Source organism: Hippocampus bargibanti, linkage group LG01 (genome assembly GCF_051943395.1).
Source record: "Hippocampus bargibanti isolate YZ-2025 linkage group LG01, ASM5194339v1, whole genome shotgun sequence".
In the NCBI taxonomy this organism is placed as follows: domain Eukaryota; kingdom Metazoa; phylum Chordata; class Actinopteri; order Syngnathiformes; family Syngnathidae; genus Hippocampus; species Hippocampus bargibanti.
This window is the reverse complement of record NC_142734.1, coordinates 35,875,812-35,892,431: the sequence shown is the minus strand read 5'-3', so window position 1 is coordinate 35,892,431 and position 16,620 is coordinate 35,875,812. Positions and strand designations below refer to the sequence as shown.

The 16,620-nt window shown below is 41.7% G+C and overlaps 1 protein-coding gene across 2 annotated transcripts; it reads left to right on the top strand.

Moving 5' to 3' along the window:
• Positions 1 to 59: 59 nt before the first annotated feature.
• Positions 60 to 11,546, top strand: apeh2 (acylaminoacyl-peptide hydrolase 2). 2 transcript variants are annotated; one of them, XM_089014102.1, is made up of 21 exons: positions 60 to 390; positions 1,743 to 1,884; positions 2,198 to 2,273; positions 2,353 to 2,428; positions 3,056 to 3,153; positions 3,234 to 3,368; positions 3,470 to 3,561; positions 4,493 to 4,530; positions 4,714 to 4,835; positions 4,924 to 4,984; positions 5,130 to 5,224; positions 6,026 to 6,077; positions 6,175 to 6,272; positions 6,408 to 6,540; positions 6,631 to 6,714; positions 6,834 to 6,914; positions 7,135 to 7,223; positions 7,371 to 7,564; positions 7,649 to 7,751; positions 7,963 to 8,069; positions 8,199 to 11,546. In XM_089014102.1, the coding sequence occupies exons 1-21, from the start codon at positions 261 to 263 to the stop codon at positions 8,296 to 8,298; spliced, it is 2,106 nt and encodes a 701-aa protein (XP_088870228.1). In that variant the 5' UTR covers positions 60 to 260; the 3' UTR covers positions 8,299 to 11,546. The 2 variants fall into 2 exon arrangements, with proteins under 2 accessions (XP_088870228.1, XP_088870236.1); XM_089014110.1 differs by lacking the exons at positions 60 to 390; positions 1,743 to 1,884 and having other exon boundaries at positions 2,192 to 2,273; positions 3,061 to 3,153.
• Positions 11,547 to 16,620: the final 5,074 nt, after the last annotated feature.

Sequence of the window (16,620 nt, the reverse complement as noted above, 5' to 3'; positions counted from 1 at the left end):
TTCTGACACGCCCCCCCCCCCCCAAATGAACGATAGTGGTACAATCCGCTCGTCAAGTCAACATGGAGCCGCTGGAATCAAGTGTGGATAGAAACACGAGTCGATAGATAGTACGAATGGATTGTTGGCCTTTAATTTCTACAAGTCTACTACTAGTTGTCCCGAGCGTGTCGACTGTTTTATGTCTGCGCCCGCTCAATGTGTCTAAACGTGAAACATTGTTCATGTCGTGTTGTTTAGTGTGACGTTTATCGTCCCACATGGAGTCTATGGAGGCCAGACAAATTGCAAGGGTGTACGGAGAAATCAGTTCTATCCCCACGCCGGTTTGTGCCCAAGTGCGCGAACAACAACAAGAAGAAGACATTCGTCTCATCACAGTGAATGCAGGTACACTCCCTTTATATTGCCATTCGATTACTGACGCTTGCTCACGAATACAGGGCGCCGTCATAACAGTCATCTGGGTATGACTGCACGCCACCGATTTACGACCGAATGACAGTCGTGGGTTACAGACAACGCACAATCAACTCGAATGGGCTGTGGAGGCGTTCTTGTTCCTTGATGCGACGTATTTAACAATTCGCATCAAGGAACAAGAACTTCTTCTTTTCCTTTCGGCTTTTCCCTTCAAGGGGTCGCCACAGCAAATCAGTGTCACAAGAACGATTGCTCAAATTGCTGGCTGCAAATAGGGAGGCCCTACTTTACACAGGCACACTTCGTGTAACTCTTTATTACGGCTTTTCAATCACTGCAATGGTAAGGTTCTCATGAGTACAGTGATGCCTCCGTTTTCGACCATAATCCGTTTCAGAAACCTGTTCGAAAACCGATTTTTTTCCAAAAACCGAAACAGCACTTTCCATTCAAATCAATGGAAAAAAATCTTAATCCGTTCAGTCTAGAAAACAACTTTTTAACTATTTCACAGCATAAACCGGATAAAAACTTAATAATAGAGCAGGGCATGTGTAAAATTCCCTAAAAATAAACTGTAATGTTTTATTTTGACCGATTTTTAACATCAACATAAAGATCTGCATAAAAAGCTCTCTATCTGCACCAATCCCAGCTGTCTTTGGGCAATCACAGGGCAAACTAACTTTTCAAACCATCCTCTGCTTGCTTTAAAATCATACTATTCAGGAGATCTTAACCAAATATGTCTGCATTTTTGCAAAAATATAACAACAACAATATTAATGCGTCGGTCAGGAAATGACGTGTAAGGAAGCGGAGGGTAGTCGAGTGATGCATTCAGATGCACTCAGTTTGGTTGAGAACCAATTGTATACCGGGGCATAAAAAATAGGACATTTTTGGTTGAAAACCGAATGGGATGAGACCCGAGACGTTCAAAAACCGAGGTTTGACTGTACTCCGTGAGACAGGGGCGAAGCCCCAAATATATCACTGCGAGGGTTATATATATACACTGAAGCACGGGCACCAATAATGACGCGCGCATGTACATTCATGGTGGTAATAATACTCAACAGTAATAATCCACAGTCAGTGTTTTAGGTCATCAAAATGCACACATTCAGACACTTACTCAACACACATAAAATATGCAGTCTATGTGAAAAGCAATGAACTTCATTTCTAGATACTCCACCTGATTGTGTATTTTGCTGTCATGCAATGATTTTCTGATTCAGAGCCAATCAAAGTGATCGAGACACATTTCACTCCTGGTTGAACCGGTGCACTAATGTATTGATATACATTTTCAGGGTGGAGTCAGACTGATGCAGTGAGAGCATCCAGACTTTACTACTGGCAACAGTGGACTCTGATCTCAGCCCCCGGAGACAATCAAAACATCAAGACAGTCCTCCCACCAGGACCATGTGTACCCTTGTCTGGAGAGTCAATGTATACAAACATATACACTATGAATGGATTGAATTATTTTGCAGAATTGTAGTGACTTGGTAGCTCACATATCTGCCTGATGAAGGCAGAGCAAGAAGTAGGTGGCAGAGAAGGACCCCCAGTTAACGGTAGTCATACTTGTCGTTCCCATGCGTACTCTTCTTTATGTGTTGCTGCTCCAAATATGTAAAATAAGCAGTGATGTGAACCCCCAAGGCGTTTAGTATATGTTATCATGTAGCTCTTGGAATTTGCTTAGAAGGTGAAAAACCTTTCCACATGAATGAAGAATGTGGATTTATCGCCTTGTTAGGTTGCTAAGTGCTCTTTCATCCATTGGTGGTTTGAGGGCTGCGATCCGAGACACGGGTAGTCACCAGCTGCTGGAGGTGAGTTGTTTACATGGTCCTCTCAGAGGATTTTGTTCATTGAACGAGGAATCTTTGAACGCTGTTTGCAATTTTGTAGATTTGGGACCATCACGGCCTGAGGAAATGCCTCAACCTGACTGCCCTCAACAAACATGGCAGCGTGTACGACGATGGTGAGACAAATGCTAACTACTGCTACAAATGCTAACTACTCCATCTAATTAGCTCTGGACCTTCAGTATCCTATAGCATGAACAGGGGTATCAAACCCATTTATTTTTGTCGCGGGCCACTTCTCTCGGTGGGCAGGGGCAAAATCTCAACGTTATTTATTACCCATGACAATTTGACATTTCGGTACAGATTTTAGCAAGAATTATTATACTTGCCGCATATGATTTGCTCCGAGGGCCATATAAAATGACATGGAGGGCCGGGTTTGGCCCCCGGGCCTTGACTTTGACACCGGTGACATTTCGTCAACTCGAATATGATCCCCCTTCCCTCGATTTTTTTCCTTTATTTGTGACTTGTCTTTCCACTCACGCTAGCGTAGCTGCTAATGAGAAGTAAAGAAAATAGATGGACATTTCTTGAAGCAATTTCTGTACAGTAAATCACATTAATATTGTTTCGTAAATCATTCCAATTTTAAGTCAGATCAAAGGGGGATTTACATTGAAAGTAAAACCAGTTTGAAATTAGTCTAGCGTCATGGAATGGTTTATATTCATACCTTTAGGGACTTGACTCTGGCGGCAACAAAACATCAAATGTGTTATTTTTCTTGTCTGTCCTAGCTCAGTTTGGTGCTCTGTCATGGTCAGAGTGTGAGAGCAAGATTCTCTACATAGCTGAAAAGATTAAAAACGCAGACGAGGAGTCTTCATGGGGCAAGGTCTCTGACATACAAAGATAGACCGTATACTGTAAAAATGAAACATTTCAATCCCACCTTCCTTGCGTGTTTACATATAGGACAGTAATGTATACTGTGAGGACTGGGGTGAAGCTCTAACCAGCAAAAGCACTCCAGTCATTTGTGTGGTTAGCCTACACAACGGATCCTTGGATGTCTTGCCGGGAATCCCAGTTGACATCTCACCAGGACAGGTGAACACAAAATAGTCTTTCCAGCTATCATGGCGCAGTTGTGCCTGCTTTTTTTTGTGTGTGTTGTGATGATATGTGTGTTTGTTTTTAATCTCCTCTAGGCTTGCTGGGCACCAGGAAGCCAGTCAGTGTTTTTTATCGGTTGGTACCATGAGCCCTTTAGATTGGGACTTAAATTCTGTTCGAATCGCAGGTTTGTGAAATGTTACATGTTAAAGGACAACCGACACCATTTTTTTTGTTTCCCAACTGACATCAGAAAAACGTTTTATAGCAACTATAATACCCAAAACTCGCAGGCTGATATTTTTATTCAAATGCAAAACACCAATAAAAATGACTTAAAGTGGGCTAAAACAGAAACAGTTAAAAAAACAGTTTAAAGAAACAGACTTTCTGTTTTAGCCCACTTAAAGTGGGCTAAAACAGAAAGTCCCGCCCCCAGTTCGTGACGTCACCCTTACCTTGCTCGAGAATCAAAACAATGGCTTCAGATTCGGAGAATATGCTTTCTTGTTACACATCCAGTTATGAATATGATTCAAATAGTTCTGAAGAGGAAAGCATACATGTTTGCAATCGATTAAAGAAGTTTTTCCGGGTCATTTTGAGGCATCAGGACTGATGTGTAGCGACCTAGAAAATGCAGAAGATGGCGCCCTAGCTCCGTTGGAAATGGGCTGATTTGTCTGCTGGGAATTTGTGTCAGCGAATATGAAATAGTTGTCTTGGTGCAACACACAACGATTCACCATTGCGTTATTTATGTGTTTTCCTTCTAATTTCGCCATCAACACGAAGTTTTCAGACCAAACAAAGTACCCCAAAATGCATTGTTTTTCGCTTTCTCGGTCAGGGGCGTTCCTGCCGTGACGTCACGTACGGAATCGTCACCAACTCAAAACAAGACTTCCTGAATATTCAGCGCGAGTCTTGAAAGGTAAAATATAACGATATGCGGTGGAATATTTGTAAAATACGCTCAGTAGAAGTCATTTGAAGTGATTTTACAAATTATGGACAGAACTTGTCCGGAGGCGTCGGTTGTCCTATAGGTTGTGTTCACATTCGTAATGACCAATAAACTGAAGATGGATGCATCCGTCAAATTTAAACTCTTGTAGGTCAGCTTTGTTCCAGCTCTACATGGATGGTCGTTGTGGTGAGTCACTTAAGTCGCCATTTTGTTCATATATTGCCAAACAAATATTGACAGAAGTCGACTCTTTCCATATTTGGTTGAGTTGACCGTCTTTCAAAATGTTGAAAGTGACTTTCTGTTATTGACACTATCGTTATGAATGGCTCAACAATTTGTTTTTAAAATGCGTATCTTCTAAAACAGAACGCTTGACGGGGGAAAACCTTTCAGTGTCCTGTCCCAGGTTGAGTCCAGATGGGTCCACGCTGATCTACCTGCAGGGCCAAGTTTTTGGGCCGCACAGTCAGTGCCTCAGTTTGCAGCAGGTACTTGTATCTGCGTATGTGCTGTACGTGCGTGCGTATCATATTGTATGTCTTTTCTAGTAGTTACCATGTATTTTATCTTCTATAGTTGGACCTAAAGAGTAGGACAACATCCACACTGTTGGATGTTGTCCATAGGCCTCAAAGTGGTATGTGGCTTTTTTTTCCCTGCATCACTGTATATTCTTTCCCGTTGATTCATTGAATTCTTCGGTATTTTGGCCTTTGAGATGTTCTCCGCATTCACATAAATTAGTGTATCAAACACATGTGGAAAATGTGCATTTGCTCCAGATGACTTTGCTGGTGTGTATGAAGCGTTGCCCTCCAGTTGTTGGTCTGCAGATGGTCAGAGAGTTGTGTTCAGTAGCGCCTGTCAAAATCGCAAGGTAAAGCTTTATTTTTAAGTTCGGACTGTAACATGAGCTTTTTTTCCCTTTGGTTTTAACCCTTGCTTATTTTCCGTATACTAGGAGTGTCACATTGTGTATATTGCATCTGAAAAAAATTGAGCTGCGAATTGGGCATTTTCAGAAAGTCCCGCCCCCAGTTCGTGACGTCACGGCAAGACGTCTTGCATTGCTGGAGAATCAAAACAATGGCTTCAGATTCGGAGAATATGCTTTCTTGTTACACCTCCAGTTATGAATATGATTCAAATAGTTCTGAAGAGGAAAGCATACATTTTTGCAATCGATTAAAGAATTTATTCCGTGTCATTTTGAGGCAACATTGAGGGGAAATGTCTCATCGAAAAAGAGGCACAAGATGGCGACCTCCTGTGGCCACCTCTGTTTCCACAGGCTGTTAAATTCCTTATATGGAGCTTGGACGTCCTCATCTGGCGGCTTTTGGGTGCAACACAAGGTCGCCAGATCAAACAAGTACAGCAAAATACTTTGATGTGATGGAAGGACCGCTACAATGCGTCTTTTTTTTTCGGTCAGGGGCGTTCCTTTCGTGACGTCATGTACGGACTCGTCACCAACTCAAAAACAAGACTTCCTGAATATTCAGCGCAAGTCTTAAAACGTAAAATATAGCTATATGCGGTGGAATCGCTCAGTAGAAGTCATTTGAAGCCATTTTACAAATTATAGGCACAACTTGTCCGGAGGCGTCGGTTGTCCTTTAAGTTTGGCTTTTAGATTTAGTGTCCTGACTGTTTTTGTCTTCTTGACATCTTTAAGGATCTCTTTGTGGTGGACAGAGAGTCAAAGAAAGTCGTCCCCCTCTCTCGTGGTAAAATACGTTCTTCTCGCCAAGGGTGAATAGACACTATTTGTTCACGTGGCATCTCGTCCCACAATCCTTTTTTTTCCCGATGCGTTTATTTTAGGCAAGTCTGATGCTATATATGGCAGCTGGAAGTTACTGACCATCCAGAATGACCTCATGGTGGTGTGTTGTTCCAGCCCTAACACCCCCCCAACTATGGTACGAATATGTGCGCACACTTGCATGTGCGTATACATTACATTTGACACATTATGAGTTCCAATAAAGTTGTTTGATCAATTCCGTGTGACTTGATGACGCTAACAATGTTTTGTTTTGCATGTGTCTGTGTAGCTGGTGGGTTTCCTCCCTTCTGTTGGTGACGTTGTCACCTGGCACAAACTTCAGGAGCCCATCCAGACTTTTGACTTCCTGTGGACTGTTCTGGAAGTTGAACCTCTTCCAGAAGAGGACAACAAAAATTATCGTGAGTTGACAAAAACACAAAAGTAACAAGTTTTGTTTTTTTAATGGGGCTGCTTAAAGTCAAATGCTTGTCCTGATCTTGTGTTTTTAGCTGGGTTAACGTTTGGGGCAGTCCTTGTAAAACCACATGTGCCTCCTTCTGGAACCAAGACACCGCTTGTAGTCTTCATCCATGGTAGGTCTCATCGGGATTCACTGAATTCCACCAATACTTGATTTTCTTGTGATTGATTTTGTTTGAAAAGCTGCTCCAAAAACGACTTTTGGCGGTTTTTGGCCCAATGTCTCCCGCAGGTGGGCCGCACTCCCAGTTTGCTGCAGAGTGGAACACCACCACTGCTGGTCTTGTCTCTCTTGGCTTTGCAGTGCTTATGGGTGGGACACACGTGTATCACCTTCACCATAGGAACTGTTCAAAACAATCTTTTTGTCTTGTAAATACGTATACTTTATATATATTTGAAAATGTTATCTTTTTGTATGAGAATTATTTAATCTAATGGATTGTCTGAAGGATGCCTCATCAATCATGATTGAAATCAAATGTAATAAAAAAAAGACGCTTTCCTGATATCTTCTGCTTCTTTATTTCAAGTAAACTACCGTGGCTCGACAGGCTTTGGACAGGATAGTATTCTGTCCCTCATTGGTCACATTGGAAGCCAAGATGTTCAAGATGTCCAGGTAGCTTCCTTCCTTCCTTGCTCCCTTGTTTCCTTCCTCCTTGGCGTACTTCCTTTCGTCCCTGCTTCCTCCCTACTTGCCTCCTCGCTCCTTCCCTCCCTCCCTCCCTCTCCCACTCACCGTATCTACTTGCCGTCTTTTTCCCAGAGGGCCGTGCTCACTGCGTTGCACAGCCACACGACTCTTGACGGCAGTCGCGTGGCTGCAATCGGGGGTTCCCACGGCGGTTTCCTGTCTTGTCACCTGGTAGCTCAGTACCCAGAGTTCTACAGGGTGTGTGCAGCCAGGAACCCCGTCATCAACGCTGCCACTTTGCTAGGCACCAGTGACATCGTAGACTGGTGAGATTGCTTGCTTACTTGACCTCCCTGACTTTCATCACTTGAACTGTTGAACCGTTCCCCCCACTTTCCGACCGCCCTCAGGCGTTACACCTCCGTAGGCTTACAGTACTCCTACAACCAGATACCCACTGCAGAAGCATTGGCTGCCATGTTGGAGAAGTCTCCTATCATGCATGCCGCACAGGTCAGATACACATTTATGTTATATAGAGATCAACAATTTGTTAAATGTGGAGTCGCCGCAACACCTCAATGCTAATGCCGCATGGGCTATATATCCTGTAAAGCTAACCTGGAAGCCCTGTACATTTATTTTATTGTAAACAACAAGCTACAGTGGGTTAGATGACCGACGACAAGTTAAAAACGACAGAATGTGTGGTGATTTGATGTAGATCAAGGCTCCGGTGCTTTTGATGCTGGGAGGCAAAGATAGACGAGTGTCTCCCTATCAAGGTCTGGAGCTCTATAAAGTACTCAAGAGTCGGGCGGCGCCTGTCAGGTACAACAATAAATGCATCCTATGTTCCCACATTGTGAACCATGTCACCCGGACTCATTCTTCAATGTTCTTTCAAGGCTTCAGTATCAACGGAGTGATCTTCAGTGGCAATCTTATTTGTCTTTGTAGGTTACTGTGGTTTGCAGAAGATGGACACTCCCTGTCCAGAGTGGACACGCAGGCCCAGTGTTTTATCAACGTCGCTCTATGGCTGCACCAATACCTCTAACAAGCAACCAGGGTCATGATCATCTTCAGTATTCTTCATATTATTTGAACTAAATAAATAATATAAATCGCACCAGTCACAAAAGTAGATCATGAAAAATATACAGAACTCGCTTCGGAGTATCAGTTGTGTCTTTGGGGAGTTTATTTTACAAAAAAACGACACTCCTTTTTGGGGGTCTTTGAAAAACAAAATGGTACATTTGAATGACGCAAACAGTTGGAGTGAAGCCGTGCTTGCTCGGAGTATATTTCCGAATGCATCCATGATTAGTCAACGGGGATTTTGTGCCCAAGGACAAGCTCTCATTTATATATACTGTACAAGTGGCACCTGACTATAAGTAGCAGGCAGGACAAGCAGCCAAACCATGAAAAATAAATGTGATTTATAGCCAAAATTATGGGAATTACTTTGTCAGCCATGATACCGCTGTTCCCCTCATTGTCACAATTTGTGGTGAGTTAGCTTATTGAAGAGGTTTTCATCAATGTCGAACAAATTTAAACGTGTTATTGAAATATATATTTTTTCCTTCTCGTCTTGACTTTTTTTTTTAATTCCGTTTACGGAGACTCAGGTTTGCCCACTTGAAATGTGAATTCCCTTTTTTTTTTCAATGCCACGAAAGTGTAGTTTCCCCAACGTCTAGCAGAGGGCAGCCTATCGCCATCTTGCTAGCTTTCCCCATCTCAGAGATCGTTAGCCATTCTTGACATTCTGGAATGTTATAAAATGAGATATTTACACCAATTCCCGTGAGTAGAAGTGGATATTCAGGTGACAAATCAGTACTTTGATGGCAAGACCTCAAATTCAATCGATTAACTGTTTCCTGAATTAAGAATTGGCGATAGTTGGTTAAAAAAAAGTAACGCGTAAAGCCCTCAATAAGGGACAACCGACACCATTTTTTTGTTTCCTGACATCAGAAAAACGTTTCATAGCATCTAAAATACACAAAAAAATGCAGGCTGAAATTGTTAGTCAAAGGCAAAACACCAATAAAAATGACTTAAAGTGGGCTAAAACTGCAAAAAAAATTGAGCTGTGAATTGGGCATTTTCAAAAAGTCCCGCCCCAGTTCGTAAGGTCACGCCGTTGGAAATGTGCTAATTTGTCTGCTGGGAATTTGTGCAAATGTTAAATAGTAGTTGTCTTGGTGCAACACACACCGATTCACCATCGCGTTATGTGTTTTCCTTCTAATTTCGCCATCAACACGAAGTTTTCAGACCAAACAAAGTACCCAAAATGCATTGTGTGTTGCTTTCTCGGTCAGGGGCGTTCCTTCCGTGACGTGACGTGACGTCAGGAATCGTCACCAACTCAAAAACAAGACTTCCTGAATATTCAGTGCGAGTCTTGAAAGGTAAAATATAGCTATATGCGGTAGAATCTTTGTCAAATACGCTCAGTATAAGTCATTTGAAGTAATTTTACAAATTATGGACGCAACTTGTCCGGAGGTGTCGGTTGTCCTTTAAGATTAAATCAATATTTAACCAATAGATGCTGGCTCTTGTTCTTTGACGACTACATTTAGGTGTCAAATAAGTAAGGTGATGACAATACGGGTCACACAATGCGGTCATGACTTTTGATTGTTAGTCTTGAACCATTCCCTTCAGCTTTCCATCCTCGGAGCTTCCTTTCCTGGAAACAAGAGAACTTGTCAACTGCTCAATGAAATTTGTTTTCCAGATATTCACTCTCGGACACACCGGCCGTGCTACTGACACCAAGTACAGTAATGCGGCCTGGACTGCAGCTGCGGCCTTATGAGGTCACCGTCACGTGGGTGTGGGTGATGTCACCGTTTTGAGAGACGCATAGGACGGGCGGGACGGAGACTGACGCAGAAGTCCGAGGAAAGGACAAGTGACTCAAGGGTGATTGGACTGAGGGAGACGTTTAGCACAGCCTTTCTGCGGTATTCCGATGTGTGGGTCGAGGCCCCAGAGGCCAAGCATTGCGCCCAACCCGAGACGAGGCGCACGTAGGAGGCGGACAAAGGCAGGAAAAACCGCATGTGTGATTTCGGGCATAAGGGGACAAAGGACCTCTTGGTGTCGGATTGTTTCTGCAGCTTCCTGTCTGTAAAGTGGCTGCGGAGGAAGACAAGTACAGAAGTAGTTCATATAATAGAGGGTGGAGGTGATGAGGTTTCCATTGTTTCAATAACATTGTGAATTAAAGGACAACCGACGTCTTCAGTCAAGTTGTGTCCATCATTTGTAAAATGGCTTCAAATGACTTCTACTGAGCGTATTTTACAAAGATTCCACCGCGTATAGCTATATTTGACCTTTTAAGACTCGCACTGAATATTCCGGAAGTCTTATTTTTGAGTTGGTGACGAGTCCTCACGTGACGTCACTGAAGGAACGCCCCTGACCGGAAAAAGGACACATTGTAGCAGTCCTTCCATCACGTCAATGCATTTTGCTGTACTTGTTTGGTCTGAAAACTTCGTGTTGCACCAAAAAGAGGCAGAAGAGGGCGACAAAGCTCCGTGTAAGGAATTAATCAGCCTGTGGAAACGGGCTGCTTAATTCCTCACACAGAGCTTCGTCTGAGTGGCAAACATGTATGCTTTCCTCTTCAGAACTATTTGAATCATATTCATAACTGGATGTGTAACAAGAAAGCATCTTCTCCGAATCTGAAGCCATTGTTTTGATTCTAGAGCAAGGCAAGGGTGACGTCACGAACTGGGGGCGGGACTTTCTGAAAATGCCCAATTCGCAGCTCAATTTTTTTGCAGACTTTGGACACTTAAAGTCATTTTTATTGGTGTTTTGCATTTGACTAAAAATATCATCCTGAGTGTTTTGGCTATTTTAGATGCTATAAAACGTTTTTCTGATGTCAGTTAGGAAAGGAAAAAGTGATGTCGGTTGTCCTTTAAAACGTTTTTTTTTTGCCTTTCATGGGAAATGTAACTGTTTCTTGGCCATTTTGCAGTCGGGAGACAGAATCCCAACGCGCGCGTCAGCAATTCAAACTACTGGGAGACACAAGTGTGCGGCTGTGATTTTTTTTTTTTTAATTTTTTTACTGGTCTGAGGTCATCATGATAAACGCTGTTTTGTAGAATTTAAATGGAATAAGCTTCCGTTTGAACTGAGGGTAGCACTTCACCATGAATATGTTTTTTTAAACCGGGTAACTTGTTTTGGTCATGCTACAGATGTCTTGAGATGATATTTTGTAATGTGCAATGTAATGCATCACTTTCAAATCCGTATCTGTTTTGCGCAATGTTTTGTCGGTCAAATTACATAAACATCAAAATGTATATGAGAAGATATTTCTGATGTCGTCGTGGCCACAATATCCTCACATCACTCCCACGTGGACCAAACATTGCTTACACGTTACATTAGGAAGAAAATTCACATTTTAGAGATGAAACAGGAAGCAAAATTATCATAGTATATTGAAGACAATTTCAATTTACACTCCAATATTGCCACCACATGCCCGTTTGCAGGTCCCGGTAGCTATTAAATGCTCATTTCTTGCACAGCCAATATAAAAAAAAGCAGTATTCACATAGTAGCTAAATAAAATTGTTAACCACAAAGTTCCAACATCTGGAACTTTCCAAGACTTACTTCCACCTGCCAAGCACTTTTTTCCTGAGTTGTTTAAGAAAAAAAAAATACACGAATAGGATTTTTAGGCCACAGGAAGTACAGTCTAAGAGAATCTGTTAAAATGAATGTTAAGCTTTACTGCCATGGTGTTTTTCCATGATCCACTTGAGACCCTTTTCCTGCCCCCAAGCATCGTTTCGTTGCAAGGCTAAGCTTTGTTAGTTTGCAATGGGATGGCTGTGATGAGAGGGTTGGGGGCTTGCTCTCTTCTATCATCTCCATTTTGATTTTTTGACTTTTGGTTTGGACACTGCGATGTCAACTCAGGATGGAACAGGGAGGTCCTAGTTACTTTGTTGTTGGATTCACCTTTTTTTCTCAATTTGGGAAAGGGAGAGGTTGTCATTCTCTCAGTGGAGTGATTCTTAACCGGCTGAGAGATCACCACAACTAGCAGTTACACATTCTACCACTAGATGGCAGAAGGTAAAAGTAGCCCATGTATTCACGTTAGCCTTCACACAACAGAACAAGTCATGAAACGCACAGACTTCATAGGTACGTTTGTGAATATATTAAGAAATGATCGTCACTATTTCACTACGTGTATATTTTTCTGTCACGATTGTTGATTACGGCATTTAACATGTTTTAAAGCTCGTAAGACAAATAGTCAAGGTTTGGTCGAGTGCACAATTTCCATCTGTGTTGTCAACCTTCCTCCAAAGTGTGAAGCACAGTGTTCAAAATGTGAAAATCATTCTTTTCTGCTTCTAGACCAGGTCGACTCTGTTTTTTTATTGATTTATTTTTAACGAGCCATAAATTACATTGCATAATTAAAAGTTAAAAAAATATTGTCTGGAATCTCCTGCCTCGAGTCACTGACTTGAAGCTGAGACAGAAAAGAATTATGCATCAAAACAATAAATCAAATCGTTTCAGTAAAACAACAAGGGAATAGGTTCAGAGACATAAGGCTTTATAATATTAAGCAGATTCTTTACTTACAGACTGTCTGTAAGTAAAGAATCTGCTTAATATTAGAAATCAAGTAGACAGGATGAACTTAGTACAGCGATAAGGCTTTATACTCTGGATTGGCACAATACTGTTCTTCCAACCAATTTTAAATATAGCAGAACTGAAGGAATTGGTTAAAAGTTGACCTCATTTGAACCACTTCACTGAGTTGTAAAATTGCAAGAAGGGGTTGAACAAAAATCCCCATCAAACGAAAGCAAGCGACTGGCTGCAAAAGGAGGTGTCACAAGTTACTAATCAAAGCAGTTTAGATGTGTAAAAGTGTCTGTTTGTGTGTGTGAGAGAGTGAAAGGAAATAAATAAACAAATAAAATAAGGAAAACAGGCTCTGATAATACAGTACATGGATTTTTTTTGTTTTTTTAAGGTGCCAAAGCTTAGCAGGAAAGTCACAAGGGCACACCCGAGTTTGTCTTGTCCCATTTATGAAGTTCAGTATTCAACCCTCATTTCCAGCCTGTGTCTAGTATCTTCTTAAAACCCCCAGAAGCAAGTCCTCCACTTCCATTTGTGTCAGCAGGAGAAACAAACTCAGGCTCAGGAGTTTAACTGGTTTATCATTCTTTGCTTGCAATTCCGTGCTCGGAGCTGAAAGTGTGAGTACATTCGCATCTCGTACCCTTGATTGGAATCTTGGCCTCAAACACATCGTGGGAATATGAACGTGACAACGACCGGATGGAGGCGAGCTAACTGGAGTGTATCGAGTGTGTGAACGGAGATGGTTCCCATTCTTGCTAAAGTCTTACGATCCTCGACATCTTCATACTGTTGTCTTAGGTGGTCACGATCCAGCATAAACATCACAGAGATTCAACTCGCCGATCTTATGCACTGAGAACTGCTTGGTCAAGGATTTGCTGATTTACGCCAGCATTGGGTGCGGCTGAGTGTTAGGATTAGAGTTGGGTTTAGGGTTATATGTTTTAATGACTCTTGTATGCTCTAATGCAAAATGGCTCCTTTTCAAATCACACCTAAACATTTTTTGACAGCTCTTACTCATAATAGGAAGAATATCCATCTTGTTGGCAAAATGTCTTCCCTTGAACCCAACCTGGTTTCATCACATGAAAATTGCTTCAAAAAGTTTCCCCTCGTCACTCATTAAACGAGTATCAACTGGTGTGCGTCGACCTTGCTGACGTAACGCTGCGTGCATCTTCACAGGGAACATTTGTCAACATGTCTTTCCCAAGACTTCAGACTTTCTTCAGAACTTTGTAGGAAACGTTCTGTTCTCAAATGAGTTTAAAACATTTTCTTTGATTTCATCAACAATATGTTTTTTTTTAATGCTGTACTTCACCTTCCAACTATTTTCCAGACCGCTTAAAGGACAACCGACGCCTCTGGACAAGTTGTGTCCATAATTGGTAAAATGTCTTCAAATGACTTCTACTGAGCGTAGTTTACAAAGATGCCACCGCATATAGCTATAGTTTACCTTTTAAGACTCGCGCTGAATATTCCGGAAGTCTTGTTTTTGAGATGGTGACGATTCCTGACGTCACGTGACGGAAGGAACGCCCCTGACCGAAAAAGGGACACATTGTTGCAATCCTTCCATCACGTCAATGCATTTTGCTGTACTTTGTTTGGTCTGAAAACTTCATGTTGCACCAAAAAGAGATAGAAGAGGGCGACAAAGCTCCGTGTAAGGAATTAATCAGTCTGTGGAAACGGGCTGATTAATTCCTTACACGGAGCTCTGTCGCCATTTTCAGCCTCTTTTTTTAGTGCTACATTTTCCCCCCAATGTTGCCTCAAAATGGCACGGAATAAATTCTTTAATCGATTGCAAACATGTATGCTTTCCTCTTCAGAAATATTTGAATCATATTCATAACTGTATGAGTAACAAGAAAGCATATTCTCCGAATCTGAAGCCATTGTTTTGATTCTCAAGCAAGGCAAGACGTCTTGGGGTGACGTCACGAAGTGGGGGCGGGACCTTATGAAACTGTCCACTTCCTGGTTCTTTTTTTTTTGCAGATTTTGGACACTTTATGTCATTTTTATTGGTGATTTGCATTTGACTAAAAATATCATTCTGCGTGTTTTGGGTATTTTAGATGCTATAAAACGTTTTTCTGATGTTAGTTAAGAAACAAAAAAAGTGACGTCGGTTGTCCTTCGGTCACTTCACCTTCCCTGGTAAACACAATCCATCCAATTTCCCCACATCAATCCCGTTACTGATTGCGTTTCTTCAACTGGAGTTTGGTGGAGTTTGTTTTTTAGTACTTTCCATAACATAAAGACACCCCTAATGGTAGCAAAATAAGAAAAATAATCCACAAAATTTAATGACTCAGTTTATGAGTATGCCGACTTGTCAGAGAAATGTGTCATATAAAAAGCAAAACAATCATACAATCTAATAAGTGCAAACAAGTTACACAATTTTTCCAAACGCTTCACTAGAGAGGAATTTATGAGCAATAAACCAACCCGCAGTGCTGAAATATGATTGACAAGTTAGTTTTCCGCCTCGGTGTGAAAGAGATGGTAAAACCGCCGCTGTAAAAATCGCCACTTAAATCTCAACGATCGAAATCTTTCAGTATTTCATGAGCGTTGGTTCCATAACTCATCGAAAAGTTGTCAGGTGAGCGACTGTCAATCAACTCGATAAATATGCTTCATAAAGCAAGCCTGGGCTAAGACTCCCGATACATGAAGTGAAATGTTCTTCTGAGCTCTTTTGTGATGTAACAAAACGTATAAATCTGTCACGGGCTTCATAAGCAACCATTTTTGAGTACCTACAAATTGCTGACGATGTGTTTTATACATGCATCGTTCTGTACTAGTACAAGAGCTCATCCCTGTGAACATCATATTTGAGATTTCACCTTTATTGCTTACTTTCAGGTTGTATCGACAGTATCCAAAACTGTCAACCTTTAGATTACACAAAACTACAATATGCTAATACATTAGCACATATACCTTATGGTCAAAGTTTCCGGCCAAATCTATCCTTGTGCGGCTATCCTTTTAATTAGGTCGCACCATTCCGTGTAGCGCACCCGACCTATTACGAGCTGATTTGAACTGAAAGTCAGAGTACACAGTTCAAAAACCGGAGGGAGTTGCAAGCCATGTTCCCTGTCGTTGTGTTGTTTGGCTTTGTCAGTATTTTGCTTCCATAGCACTTAATCCACATGGTGGAGTGTTTGGAAAACACTCTTCTTGGTTCGGGATGGGGGCGGGGGAGTAAAGAGCAAGAGGAGTGTGTGTGTGTTTTGTGTGTGTGTGTGTGTGTGTGTGTGTGTGTGTGTGGCTTAATTTTGGCTGGTGACATTGACCCATCCAGAGCATATATCAGACTGTGAAGCTGTGTTGTTTATAAAAGAATGTTTCTTTCTCAAAGACAAAACATAGATTGCTGCTACAGTGTGTGCACAAATGTGTCTATTGTGTTCTCGTAGGCAGATTGTATGATTTCCAGTGAAATGTCAAGGGTCAAACACAATCCTTACAAGGATGCTCAACTTTTGATTAATTTGATTCAGCTGGTTTTTTTCCTCCCAAAAGAATTAATGGAACTAGTTAGAATTTGTCACGTTGGTGCCATTTAAAAGTAACATGAAAGCGCTATGGATTGTATTTGTTGGGTTATAAGGCCCTTTTAAAATCCTTGATTTTTCTCAAAAACCGATAAAGTGCC

Coding starts and splice junctions, on each gene's coding strand:
- apeh2 (XM_089014102.1), top strand. CDS start 261: ATGGAGTCTATGGAGGCCAGACAAATTGCAAGGGTGTACGGAGAAATC. Junction 6,078..6,174: donor AGTCGTCCCCCTCTCTCGTG/GTAAAATACGTT, acceptor CGTTTATTTTAG/GCAAGTCTGATGCTATATAT. Junction 7,752..7,962: donor CTATCATGCATGCCGCACAG/GTCAGATACACA, acceptor GATTTGATGTAG/ATCAAGGCTCCGGTGCTTTT.